Source organism: Nilaparvata lugens, chromosome 2 (assembly GCF_014356525.2).
Source record: "Nilaparvata lugens isolate BPH chromosome 2, ASM1435652v1, whole genome shotgun sequence".
NCBI lineage: Eukaryota > Metazoa > Arthropoda > Insecta > Hemiptera > Delphacidae > Nilaparvata > Nilaparvata lugens.
In genome coordinates this window covers 51,449,898-51,465,220 of record NC_052505.1, presented here as the reverse complement: position 1 = coordinate 51,465,220, position 15,323 = coordinate 51,449,898, and the positions used below count along the sequence as shown (strand labels likewise).

The window sequence follows — 15,323 nt, the reverse complement described above, 5'->3', positions numbered from 1 at the left end:
TTGATAAATATTTATAATAATATTTTTATTTTAAATATAAAAATAATAATGGTATTGTTTTGATAATTAAAAAATATTTCCATTTTCATAAACTCTGTTGGATGTGAAACAGCTGCATCAAATTTATCTCACAAACGTCTGTTTAGAAAAAACTTTCACCCAATTAGTTTTGGTAAAAAAAACTACAGAATTCAAAGTATGAGCTGAATATATAAATGAATTTCATCCATTAATAAAATAGAAAAGAGTATTTAGCTGATATTTGCATTCAAAATTAGATTCTAATTTTAGAGGTTAGTTTTCGATCTTCTTCGACTACACTGGCAACAGACAGAAAATTTTATGGCACATGCGAGTAGATATAAAAAGCCGGTCCTGGCACACAAGTGTGCCAGGACTGGCCTTTACCTCAAGGTCATCCAGGTCAACAACCCCAACCTCAAGGTCATCCAGGTCAACCACCCCAACCTCAAGGTCATCCAGGTCAACCACACCCACCTCAAGGTCATCTAGGTCAACCACACCTACCTCAAGGTCATCCAGGTCAACCACACCCACCTCAAGGTCATCCGGGTCAACCACACCCACCTCAAGGTCATCCAGGTCAACCACACCCACCTCAAGGTCATCTAGGTCAACCACACCTACCTCAAGGTCATCCAGGTCAACCACACCCACCTCAAGGTCACCCAGGTCAACCACCCTAACCTCAAGGTCATCCAGGTCAACCACCCTAACCTCAAGGTCACCCAAAAAAAAAATTGAAAAAAAATTGAAAAAAATTAAAAAAAAAATTAAAAAAAAAAAAAAAATTAAAAAAAAAATTAAAAAAAAATTAAAAAAAAAATTAAAAAAAAAAAAATAAAAAAAAAAAATAAAAAAAATTAAAAAAAAAAAATAAAAAAAAAAAAAATTAAAAAAATTAAAAAAAAAATTAAAAACACATAAATCGGGAATAAATGGGAAAAAAAAGAAAAAAGGGGGAAAAAAATTCCCTCCGGATCCCGAACTGGGGTATAAAAGGAGTTGTTCTACAAGGAGTGGGACATTGTGTCTAGTGCAGTCGTGCCGTCAGTACGTGTGTGTACCACCAGTACGTGTGTGTGATTTCGGCGTATTGGTTTTGGATTACTTCCATCTTTATCAACATCAAGAGTAAGTACCAGTGCATTTTATAGTTATATATATTCTCTAGAAGTATATATATAGAAATATATATATATATATTTATATTATATTCATGATTCAACAATTAAGTCCAAAAGAGTAGAATTTTGAAGTAGATGGTTTGAGACTGACAATTAAATTCGAAAATAACAAGTTTAATTATGAATTAGGTTCCAATACATAGAGTAAATGACATATTCAAAAATGACTAGTGTAATTATGAATTAGGTTCCAATACATACAAGTTAAGAGTTTAATTGTGAATTAGGTTCTTTGAGTTGGTGGTTGTAATCCATCCTAACCTGAAATTTGTATCTCTCTTCCAATTGATGGTATCGCTCATTGACTCGTTGAGGATTACTGCCTTGTACATGTTTGGCGAGGATGGGACATTGCTGGTCCTTGTTTATAGGATTAACGATTGCCTTTCGTGCTGATAGAAGAGGTGGAAGACTGATGTAGGATGATCCACGCAGTGGAATATGTTTGCTAATCCTGATGAGCAATCCATCGATGATAAGCAGACTCCATCCACTGGAATTTCCTTCGAATTTTGACTCCTCATCCAGTAGGGTCATGCACGCTTGGTTGATGATGTCTGGAAGATTGATGATACTGAAGATGGTGTAGTTTGGAGTTTTGAAGGCCACATTCTGAAACTCTTCTTGTTTGAAGAAGGTCTTATCAAGGGTGCTGCGGAAATATGTTGCCTCCAATACTAGATTTAACTTCATTGCTCCATGTGTCTGCAGTTGCTGACTGATGATGTGAACAATTTTATCCTTCAGACTGCTCAGAAAGGTGTGGAAATCTTTGGCAGGCTCATCCTTGTATGCATTATTGTAGTATAGAGTCGTGAGTCGGGATTTGAATGCCTCCTCCAGGACAACAAACTCGTCTACAGAGTTTGCTGTTTGCTGACATTGTACAGCTTTGCTCATCTGGAACAATGCAAAACGATATTGTCTTAGTATGGTATGCAGTATTCAACTCTATATATAAATCACTATCAACAGATGTGGGGGATGAAGGTGGTGAATCAGTATCTAGGATCGTGGGTCGAGGATGGAGGTTTGTAGGTGTTATGTTCTAGGGATGATGGTCCGGAGCTGTATGGTGGGGTGGGGTGGGGATGGGGGAATGTGAATGGGGGTCTAGGATCTACTTTGTGATTATGCGGTTTTAGGTTAGGATGAATTACAACCATGTGAATGGAGGTCTAGGATCTACTTATGGGGATGGGTGGGGATGGGGGAATGTGAATGGGGGTCTAGGATCTACTTTGTGATTACACGTTTTTTAGGTTAGGATGAATTACAACCATGTGAATGGAGGTCTAGGATCTACTTTATGATTATACGTTTTTTAGGTTAGGATGGATTACAACCACCAACTTAAAGAACCTAATTCACAATTAAACTCTTAACTTGTATGTATTGGAACCTAATTCATAATTACACTAGTCATTTTTGAATATGTCATTTACTCTATGTATTGGAACCTAATTCATAATTAAACTTGTCATTTTCGAATTTAAGTCATTTTAGAATTTAATTGTCAGTCTCAAACCATCTACTTCAAAATTCTACTCTTTTGGACTTAATTGTTGAATCATGAATATAATATAAATATATATATATAACTATAAAATGCACTGGTACTTACTCTTGATGTTGATAAAGATGGAAGTAATCCAAAACCAATACGCCGAAATCACACACACGTACTGGTGGTACACACATGTACTGAAGGCACGACTGCACTAGACACAATGTCCCACTCCTTGTAGAACAACTCCTTTTATACCCCAGTTCGGGATCCGGAGGGAATTTTTTTCCCTTTTTTCCCTTTTTTCCCATTTATTCCCGATTTTATGTGTTTTTAATTTTTTTTTTAATTTTTTTTTTATTTTTTTATATATATTTTTTAATTTTTTTAAATTTTTCCTTCTTAATTTTTTTTAATTTTTTTTTCAATTTTTTTTTTAAATTATTATTTTTTTTTTAAATTTTTCCTTCTTAATTTTTTTTAATTTTTTTTTAATTTTTTTTAATTTTTTTTAATTTTTTCTTTGTTTTTGGGTGACCCTGAGGTTAGGGTGGTTGACCTGGATGACCTTGAGGTTATGGTGGTTGACGTGGATGACCTTGAGGTTGGTGTGGTTGACCTGGATGACCTTGAGGTAGGTGTGGTTGACCTAGATGACCTTGAGGTGGGTGTGGTTGACCTGGATGACCTTGAGGTGGGTGTGGTTGACCTGGATGACCTTGAGGTTGGTGTGGTTGACCTGGATGACCTTGAGGTAGGTGTGGTTGACCTAGATGACCTTGAGGTGGGTGTGGTTGACCTGGATGACCTTGAGGTTGGGGTGGTTGACCTGGATGACCTTGAGGTTAGGGGTGGTTGACCTGGATGTCCTTGAGGTAAAGGCCGGTCCTGGCACACTTCTGTGCCAGGACCGGCCTTTTATATCTACTCATGCGTAATGAATAGTCACCACTTCAATAATAACCTCACTTTTTGTCATTTGTTTAGAACTTAGACCAGTTATAGAATAGTCACGGCCCATTGTATATTCATACTGAAAGTTGATGAAGCCAACATCTACTGTCATATCATGCCGTCAGCATTGGATAGAAAACTTTTCTGTAGAGTTTGTTTACATAGTTTTCCATAGCAGATTGTGTCTATTCCAGCGGGAGTTTACCATTTTTATGAATAATGATTTGAATCCTTTTGAAATAGACACAATCTGAAAGTTTTCTATCCGATGATGACGTCACAATTTGGCAGTAGATGTTGGCTTCAGAGGCTAGACTTCCCAGCGTGTCTATTCTATAACTGGTCTAAGGTTTAGAATAATTTTAATAGCATCACTGTTGGATAAATTACAGTGTTGCCGGATTGTGAACCTGTTAAAATCTTGGTTAGTTAACGTTAAACTTAATTGGAATTAAAAACTAACTGATCTTTGTGGAACAGAAATGAATCCATAAAACTAACACTGATTTGTTAATCGGCGTTAATGTCCATATTTAACAGATGTACATGCAACTGGCCCATAGTTTTGAACTTTGTTTTCCTGATGCAATGTTTAGGCCTACATGTGGCATGCATTATTAACTTTTCAGCTAGAACAGCTTTTTGAGTCAAAGTGCTAAATGAACGTCTACAGTTTCATTAATGCTGTATCGGCAATATGAAAACGCATGCAGTTAATTATGTCTTTGAATAAAGGTGTTGACAATAACATAGAGAAATTATTCTCTTCCATTTTTATTTAATTAAAATTTCAAAATTATTCGAGCCCTGATAGAATGGAATTACTGACTCACTGTACAGTCAGGCGAAAATTTTAATATTGGAATGAGGGGTATTTTGGCAAGCTGAGCAAAAAAATAAGGTCATATGCACCTTTTCATTACATCTTCAAATGAAAGATGAGTTTTGTGGGCTGTCAAAACTCCCTCTGAAAGGGAAACTTTTCAACTTATTCTATATTTTAGTAAAATAACAATGATTATCCATCCATCTATTATCTTCCATACTATAATAAAGGAAAGAACTGGATTATACATGTATACAGGTGTAAAGTACCTGGTATAGGAAAATTATGTTTTCCTCCACCTACTGTCTAAAGTACTTACTTTACTTCCTGAAACCTAATACTAAAGTGTCACTTTTTCGCTCTCGGTAGTAAAAAACAGAAAAACTTCCTAGGGGGTAAAAGTGACTCCATTTAAATAATATGGGGAGCATCTCTATTTTGAAACTTACATTGTAATAGGTTAGAAGGTCTAAGCTCAGATGAGAAAGCATAATAGAGGTGTCTGTCATTGAGTCAACTGAATTCAATACCACAACCAGAAATTTGATTAACACATGAAATATATGTTTGTATGATAATTATTATATTCTTAATATTAGTAGACGATAAAAATTTATAAAATTTTTAAAATATTTTATTCTATTCAAAATACCAGCCAACAAATATTTTTGATCTGCAATTCAAATCTGAACCGCGTGATCTGGAGTCAGCCATTTTTGGTAGCTGCTCAGCTGATATAATTGTTACAACTTTTGCCGATAGATAGCGCAATCGGCAGTGCCAATCAGACAACCGGTTTTAAGGTTTTAGATTTAGGTTATGTTGTTAGGAATCATTGTCACCAATATGTAAGTTATTAGAATGATTTTATTTTCAGTTTCAAAAGAAAAATGTAGATGGAGGAAAAATGATGTGTACATCACGAGCGAAAAATACTTTTTCTCCCTCAGGAAAATTGCTGCCCTCGGCTTCGCCTCAGGCTTCAAACTTTTTCCCACAGGGAGAAAAAGTCGTACTTTTCACTCTAGATATACAAATAACTATTGACGCATCATGACGTCTGAACTACTGGACTAATTAACTTGAAATTTTGCATATAGATTCTTGCTTAATCGAGGATGGTTATAAACCTATTTTAAATTCTTCAATATTTGATTACATCAAGTTTTCAGTTTGTAAAGTTTTCAATTATTTGTCATGCTTTCAGTTGTTGTAAGGAAGCAGCAGAACATTTCTCTTAAAAGGTGCCGTGCTACCAATTTCTCCTAAATAGGTTGGATAGCATTTCACACCTATTAACCTACAGGAAGTTATCGGCTCTTAAATGGTAGATTCTTGATAAACTATGAATGGATCTATCGCCTATGAATGAGAAATCCAGTTTTCAGAGCAAACCAACTTATAATCTTCAGAAGAATTTTGGCAATATACAACACAAATCCACAAAAATAATACCTTACACACTTAAGCATCTAACATCATTACAGGCTAAATACTTATCTATTTATATAGTTGAAAAACAATGACTATAGGCTTGTAAACACACAAAACAATTTTAGACAAAATTAGAACACCATAAAACTGTTCAAAACTCAATTTAAAACATTAAAAATTCACTTAAACAGAAAAATATTCAGAGAACACAAAACCAGAACACATAGCCAGCCACCATTTTTTAGAGAGAGCCTAACAAGTACAAAGCAAAGCCCCACCTCAAAATCAGTGTTGACATCATGAACACGTCACTGATATTAAATTCCAAAAAAATTATAAATTACAAGTTTAGAATTTACATTTTACATTTGTTCTCAATAAAACTTTATTTCGAAACTGTTATTTTAAATTTATATATATCCTCTATATTTATAATGATCTATTTATCTGTTAATTCTGTTACTCAGTTTCGGTGATACCATGGAATGTGCAACACAATTATTCACGATAAATTCTCAGTTAAAAAGTTGTCCGCATATCGATTACTCTGATATTTACTATCAAGTTTTATAGATCTCGAATTGAAGATTCAATTTTAATCGAGAAAAAATGTAATATTACAAATACCCCCCTCTTGACATAGAAAAGTTTACTGTTTGAAAATTTAAAGAAAAAATTACATTGAAACAAATGAAATTGTTGAAATTAAATTCGAGAACAGTAACAATTTTTCTATAAAAACATTACATGTCATCCTATAATTTTGAAAATTATTATAAAAATTCATCAATAGCATTTGTTATACATTTCCAAACAATATTTCAAAGTATAGAATATCAAAATTACTTTTGATTTAGCTTTATAATTTAAGGAAAATATCTCAACAGGAAGTTTAATATATATAAAAGAATAGTTTTTTGAAATTGCACATAAATTTAATAGATAGAAAAATTCAATTTTCTATTGCATGAAAATTTAGTATGTTGAACAAAAAAAATTTTTTTTTTAAATGAATTCTTTCATGATACTGTGACTGTTATTCTGAATTCAAAGTTGTGAATGTGAACATGGATGGCAATTACCTCCAGGTAACGTGGTAGTGTTGTAGTTTGAGTTACATGGTCAGCAATAGGCGTTTGAGTTACATGTGTTTGAGTTACATGTGTTTGAGTTACATGGTCAGCAATAGGCGTTTGAGTTACATGGTCAGCAATAGGTGTTGGCATTGTCATTGGCGTATGCATTGGTGTTGGCGTTGGTGTTGGCATTGTCGTAGGCATTGGCATCAACATTGGCGCAGGCATTGGCATCGGCACAGGCATCAGCATAGACATCAACGTAGATATTGGCATTGGCATCGGCACAGGCATCAGCATAGACATCAACGTAGATATTGGCATTGGCACAGGCATCGGCGTAGACATCAACATAGATATTGGCGTTGGCATTGGTGTAGACATCAGAGCAGATATTGGCGTTGATATTGGCATAGGCATCAGCGTAGATATTGGCGTAGTTATTGGTGTAGATATTGGCGTAGATATTGGTGTTGGCATTGGCATCGACATTGGCATAGACATCAGTGTAGTTATTGGCATTGACATTGGCATCGACATTGGCACAGGCATTGGCGTAGACATCAGTGTAGATATCGGCGTAGTTGTTGGCAATGGCATTGGTGTAGGCATTGGCATCAACATTGGCGCAGGCATTGGCTTCGACATTGGCGCAGACATTGGTGTAGACATCAGTGTAGATATTGGCGTAGTTATTGGTGTAGATATTGGTGTAGATATCGGCGTAGTTGTTGGTGTAGATATTGGCGTTGATAGTCAATCAATGAGTCACACTAGTTCAAAAATCACCCAAATGTTCTTAACACTCTTCATGGTGTTCACTTGTTGCTGATTTTGAGATTCACGTAATAATTATTTCGATGTTAATGTCCACGCTGTACCTGTTATCTTAAAATGCTTATAAAATAAAAAGAAAATTTCGATTAGGCTACCAATCAATCTAATACACATGAAAATTATTTACAAGTATATAATCAATATAAAAATGAAATTTGTTAACATCTTATTATACAGTCAGCAATACATAAATTGTGAAATTTGGAGACATCAATTACAAAATTTTAATAAAAAAATAATTTCATTTCCATTTATTCACTGTTCAAATATTTTATGAAAAGCAAATTATTCAATATTATTAATTATCGTTTGTTGGATACTATAGTTTATTTCGACTTTTCAATGTTCTAAACACAAACTACATTTCATGACAAAACTTTACTATCAATCATTAAACAAGAAATCATTCAAAACATCAATAATATTTTGCTTCAAAGGCAATCAATATTCATAAGTAATCATCTGCATCTATGGCAATCAACATTATTAATCATTATTTTGCATCTATGGCAATCAACATAAGTAATCAACACAAAAAATATTATCTCATTACTGCCTCTCTAAGTCATAACCTCTGTTATTCCTTCTTTAGGCAATAATGGGTTTCCATCTCAAAAAACAATTACATACCAGCAAAATTCTAATCAACAAACCCCACTAAAAATTCTACATACACTCCAGCATCCATTTCAAACGATAATCAATTATATCAAAATTTATAGAACAAACCGTTTTTTTTTTAATTTAGAAAAAGACATCAATTACAAAAACTTTAGAGAAATTTTAATCTTTAACTCATTTCAATTAATAATATGACAATATGTTTTTATTTACTGAAAACATTATTCAAGTTAACTTTCATTTATATTGAACATCTCATATATATGGCGACACAATTCATTAATACTTTCAAATTTTGAAGTTTTATTATTATAACAAAAGAATTTATACATAAGATTAAATTTCAGCATGTTCTAAATTGAACCATTTATTTTTTAAATAATTTCAGAATTTGAAGACTGTATAATAGGTACAAACATTTCAAGATTACAATACAAAGACGATCAAGATGGATAATGGGTAAGTTCCCTAAAAAATACAAATAAGAGATAAAGAAAAATTGAGTAAATAAATTTCCTAAATAATACAAGGAAGAGAAAGATTAATTAGAGCCTATCCTACATGTAAGTACTAAACTTTCATAAGGAAGTATATTTAATAAAAATATACTACAAATAAAAAAATTGCAAAATGGGTTAAAAGCCCAGAAGAAAACTATAACCTAGTTACATATGGCTTATGGCACGATATGAAATGAAAGATGAGAAAATGGGACATAATTTGCTCTAAAAAACCTAGTTACCTAATATGATACCTGACAAAAAATAAGTTAAATATCTATAGTAATAGTATTACAACCCTATTGTTACAGAATATAGCTGACTATGCTTTGTCTTCCTTATGTCTCAATTAATTATTTTCAGTTAGTTCTACTCAAACTCTTGACGAGAGCACTCGGCTCCCGAAATTCATTAATTCGGTATTTTCTGTAGTTGTAGTGTTAATAAAGTTCCAATTTTTAAAAACTCAGTCGTGTCGTCCAATCACTTAACTGGCGCCCGAACTTACGTCGCGGAAAGTTTTATCGTTGTATCCATCCACGTTCATTAAACTCGGATACAAGACCTTTTATCTTGTGCAAAGAAAAAACTTTGAGTTTCACCTCTTCATCCGTGAACCAACCCATATATTTTTCTCCAACGAGAAACTCATAGTGAAAGTGACTCGACTTCAAAATTTCAAAATCTATCACTCAACTACAAAATTATTCTCCAACGAGAAAACAAAGTCAAGTGTTATCAGAGTAAACTCAAACTTTCAAAAATTTCTTCAACAAGAACTTAACTTTCACCAGTGTTAATAAGTGTAAATCAAATCAAACTACAAAAACGAAAACGACTTCAAGTACTTCTCAATGGAAAACCACCATCAAGCTGTTATCACCATCACGCTGTAACCGTATCCAGCCTAGCAGTTAGTTCAACCCCACGCTGGCCACCGCAGGAGACGAGAGGACTCTACAGAGGGACCGAGATCTCGCCACCTTCAGGAGGATTCCTGCTGTCCTTATATCATCCGAAGGAGAAGACGACACCGACGCCGACGCTGACGACAACCGGAACATCGCCCACCAACCTCAATCGACTGTGAGTAATTTCGTTATATCTCTTCCTCAACCAAACCCTACAATGCCTAATATCTCGAAACAAATTCCTCATGACATTCTTAAATTCATACCCCACTATGATGGTACTTGCTATAAGCTACCACATTTTATTAGTACTTGTAATAAACTACTAGTGTCCTATTGTAGTGCAAACATTGACGAAAAAACAGAAAATCACTGGCTCCTTTTCAGGGCAGCCGTAAGCCGTCTTTCAGGACCCGCAGAATCAGTTGTTTTTAATAACAATTGTACAACTGTAACAGAGCTGATAGCCGCTCTAAAAACAAACTTCGCTGACAACAGGTCCGTTCCAGACCTAATTGCGGAAATTACTTTCATGAAATCCTATTCAAATGAACACCCGATCGAATTCATTAATCGCCTCGATGAAAAACGCACAACTGTGTTGACTAAATACAAACTAGATGGTATCCAAGGTGAACTTTTGACTAATCTAATGCAGCAGTTGAACGCAACTCTCACCCGTACATTGATTCACGGAGTTCATCCAACTTTGGGCTCTCATTTGCAAATCCTGCAAATTCATGATCTTGACGATGCTAGACATAAGCTTATTAATGACTGTAGTATTGTTCTAAGGAGCTTGAACTTCAAATCAACTATCAGTACTATCAATAAAATTGATTCAAGAGCTTTTAATCAAACGCCAATGCGATCGAACACATTCACTCATGCTTATCAAGCAAGCAACAGAGCTTTTTCTAACAACTTCTCGCAACCTCGAGTACCGAATTTCTTCCAACAGAATAATGCATCACAGCAAACATTCCCCCAGAACAGAAACTTTCAACAAAATTTCCCTCAAAATCAATTTGCTCAATTCCCTCATCAACCGAGGCCTGTGCAAAACAATCCTCAATTCAGACAACCACATAATAGTAAGTGGGATTCACAAAACACTGTCAGCATGCGCACAGTTCAAACAAATCCTTCTAATCGTTTCAAACTGAACTCAAAATCTCCGTTTGAAGTGCATCATTTGCAAGATAACTTGACAGATAACTCATCTAATCTTTTCGGAAACGGAATCCAAAACATGCACGATGACTTGACAGACAACTCATCTCATCCTTTCGGAAACGAAATCCAAAGCATGCAAAACCAGCTAACTTCACTTACTGAAGCATTCAACAACATGCAGGCTCATTTTTTAGGGGTAGGCCCAACACACTCAGCGGAAACACCCCCAAACAATTTGAATTGAATATCATAAATAAGTCGCTCCCATATTTTGTCGACCACGCTAACCGTAAATGGATGGTTGACACTGGGTCGTCAAAGAACTATGTGAACCCCTCTATCATACCACCCAATGTGACCAGATATAAAGAAAAGTTCGTAGTAAAAACACCAGCCGGTGAAAGTGGTGGAAATGAATACATTTTTATGAACTCAAATACTGTGTTTCCAGGAAGTTCACAAATCAAAATGTACGTGTATGACTTTTCGACAAGATATGATATCCTATTAGGTCACGAAACTTTGAAAGAACTCAAAGCCAATGTAAATTATACAAACAACACGTTGGATTATCGTACTATTTCGAAACCGTTGTTATCAGTGATTAACTCTAATGAACAAATTCAATTGAAACCAGGATTTAATGTTGTTACTGTACCAGTTAGGTCGATTCCTAATCTCAAGACGGGACTACTTAAAGCTGTTTCTCATGAAAGCTATTACGTTGAAGAAAGTATTGTTAGTATAGAAGAAAATAGATGTAAGTGCGTAGTGTATTCCAATGAGCTCATGACCATAAGCCCCGAGCCAATGGAGATAGAAGAATTAGAAACTATTTTTGACAATGATGAAATTGATAACTCAGATGTATCAAACAACTCGGATATTATAAGAGAAATTCCCAAACTTCTTCGGACGGACCATATGAATGTCGAAGAGCGGAAACATATCATAAATCTAATCCGGAATTTTCCTGAAATCATCAAACGTGAACATGATGAATTGACAAGTAGTACTAATCTGTTGAAATTTAAAATCAACACTACTGACGAAATCCCTGTATATTCTAAAAATTATAGATACCCTCAAGTGTTTAGGAAGGACGTTGAATTAGAAATTGACAAACTTCTTCAGAATAAAATAATTCAACATTCCAACTCCCCATATAACAGTCCAATTTGGGTAGTGCCCAAAAAACCAGACGCCTCCGGTAAACGTAAAATACGTGTCGTTTTAGATTACAGAAAGATTAATGATAAAACGATTGAAGACAAATATCCTCTACCAAATATTGAGGACTTATTTGGAAAAATTGGAAGGGCTACCTATTTTTCAGCGATAGATCTCGCTTCTGGATTCCATCAAATTCAAATGGAAAAGGAATCAACTCCAAAAACTGCCTTTTCAACTGAGAACGGACATTATGAATTTTTGAGAATGCCGTTTGGATTAAAGAACGCTCCAGCTACTTTCCAACGTGCAATGAACATTTTGTTTTCCAGAATGCCCAATGTGTTAGTCTACATGGACGACATAATTGTGTTTTCCGATAATCTCGAGGAACACTTGAAACATCTAAAATCAGTTTTCAAACAACTTAGAGATCATAATCTAAAAATCCAACTGGACAAAACAGAGTTTTTTAAACGAGAATTACTATACTTAGGACATATCATTTCTGAACGCGGAATTCAACCCAATCCTTCAAAGCTAGAAGCTATTAAGAACTTTCCAATCCCAAAAACTGAAAAAGAAATTAAGCAATTTCTAGGATTGACAGGCTACTATCGAAAAATGATAAAAGATTACGCTAAGATTGCAAAACCTCTCACACACGCCTTGAAAAAAGATGTTAAAATCAATCCAAACAATCCAGAATATCAAAAGTCATTCGAAACATTAAAACTTCTATTACAAAACGATCCAATTTTACAGCTACCTGACTTCACAAAAACATTTATTCTGACTTGTGATGCTAGCAATTATGCTATAGGTTCAGTGTTATCACAAAAATTCAATGGTAAAACTTTACCCATTGCATATGCTTCTCGTACACTTAATCGTCATGAAGAAAATCTTTCTACGATTGAGAAAGAATTATTAGCTATAGTCTAGTCATGCAAACATTTTCGACCATACCTCTATGGTAGAAAATTCATAATCGAAACCGATCACAAACCTCTTCAATGGCTACACAGCATTAAAAAACCGAATTCAAAATAAATTCGTATGAAACTCTTTCTAGAAGAATTTGATTTTTCAATCCAGTATGTGGAAGGTAAATCGAACCAAGTAGCCGACGCTCTTTCAAGAATACGCCCACTTGACGTTAACATGATGGAAAATGATGAAGACGAACCTTTCCAAGGTTTCGAAAGTGGTTTTCGTGGTTTCAATCATGACTTTCAGGATCTCGAGAATAACAATGATCTCGATGACCCCGACGAATTTGACATGGACGAACTGCTTAGATTTAACACTAACACAGACATTCCCTCAGTAGACACCGTCACACTTGACGATTTTCTTCAACATGTAGGCAAATCTGCCGAACAAACTAACAATTCCGATCGAGATAATATTGTAAATAATGATAATGATGCTAATGATAATGATGCTAATGACCTAGAAGTTGATAATCGTAGTCTAGTTACAATACATTCACAGGAGAGTTCGAACGAACAAGTAGTTATTGCGGAAGATGACAAAATAATCAATGTTGAACAAAATCAAATCATTTTAGAACGTGGCAACAAAGAACCTGTTATCAGAAAAGTTTTTACAAAAAACAGATTGACTCTATATTTTCAAAGTTCATCCACTCCTGAAGAAATAAATGATGTGTGTATACAATACTTGAAACCCAACACACTTTATGGGATACTTTGCTCCAGGACAGGTGTATTGGAAAAAGAATATGAAATGATTTTCGAAAATTTTAAGAATGCTATCATTGCTAATTTTAATTCTGTGAAACTTAGGAGATATAAGAAACTGAATTTGGATATAACTGATTCAGAGGAACAAAAAGAAGTTGTAACCAATTATCATGTAGGAAAAACGTATCACCGTGGAATTAATGAAATCTATAGCCACATTCGAAGAGAATACTATTGGCCTACCATGCTTAAAGACATTACAGAATACATAAATAAATGTTCAGTATGTGCTAAAGTGAAATATGATAGAAGACCTGTTCAAGTTGAATACAAAATTACCCCAACTCCTGACAAACCTTTCGAAAAATTACAGATTGACACGTTTCAATACAGTAGAATAAAATTCCTCACGATAATAGATTGCTTTTCGAAAAAACTCATGGCATATCCACTAACAAGTTTGAACCAACTTGAAATACAGTCTTGTTTGAATGATTACTTTTCTCTATTTCCATGCCCTAAGACAATCCAAATGGATAATGGTCGTGAATTCGACAATGCTGGACTTCGAGATTTTTTGCGTTTATATAAGATAGAACCTTATTATATAACACCGGGACATCCAGATTCCCAGGGTTTATTGGAACGAGCACACTCGACACTCATTGAACTCCTTAATGCTATACAAATGGAAAATAAAGACAACAAACCCGAAGATAATATGAAACTTGCAATTATCGCATTCAATAACACAATAAATTCAACCTTGAAACTAACTCCTATGGAAATGACTTTTGGTATATCGAAAAATCCATATGTTGATGAAATAACGGAAGCCCTTATTGCTGAAGAAAGAACAAACGCCTATGTAGAAAAACTGAAAACTATTCACAAACTAGTAAAAGATAAAGTAGGACAAGAAAAACAAAACAGAACTGATCGCTTAAATCAAACTAGAGAAAAAGATTTTGAAATGCCTAATGAACCCTTCATAAAGACAACGTTTAATAAAAAGGACAAACCCAAATTTTTCAAAGTGAAATACAATAAGGAAACTCAATTAGCTACTAATCCAAGAGCGATCCAGAAACGACCCTTCAAACTTCACCCGAATCGAGTGAAGCGAGCACGAAAGAAAAAGAAATCAACTAATTTATCTGTTTCAGGTAACAATGTTTCTTCTGCTGATCCTGTTCCTAACACCAGCAAACCCGTATAGATTGACTGATCTAAGTAAAACATCAGGCATCACTCCTATCAAAATTCAGGACTCGTTCATAATAAATGAAACCTTCACATACATGCATAATATTAATGTAAACATGTTGCGTATCGAATTAAATACTATCAAAAGAACAATATTCACTTTGCGTGAACACAATATCGATCAAGGC

At 34.5% G+C, this 15,323-nt stretch overlaps 1 protein-coding gene across 1 annotated transcript in view; it reads left to right on the top strand.

The window, feature by feature from the left end:
* The window catches only part of LOC111043960, a 15,450-nt gene extending 302 nt beyond the window's left edge, over positions 1-15,148 (top strand). The window contains exons 2-6 of the mRNA XM_039420112.1: positions 7,206-7,331; positions 7,470-7,681; positions 9,882-10,049; positions 13,460-13,691; positions 15,096-15,148. Of these exons, the coding sequence (XP_039276046.1) occupies positions 7,206-7,331; positions 7,470-7,681; positions 9,882-10,049; positions 13,460-13,691; positions 15,096-15,148 (791 nt within the window). The remainder of the gene's footprint in view (positions 1-7,205; positions 7,332-7,469; positions 7,682-9,881; positions 10,050-13,459; positions 13,692-15,095) is intronic.
* Positions 15,149-15,323: the final 175 nt, after the last annotated feature.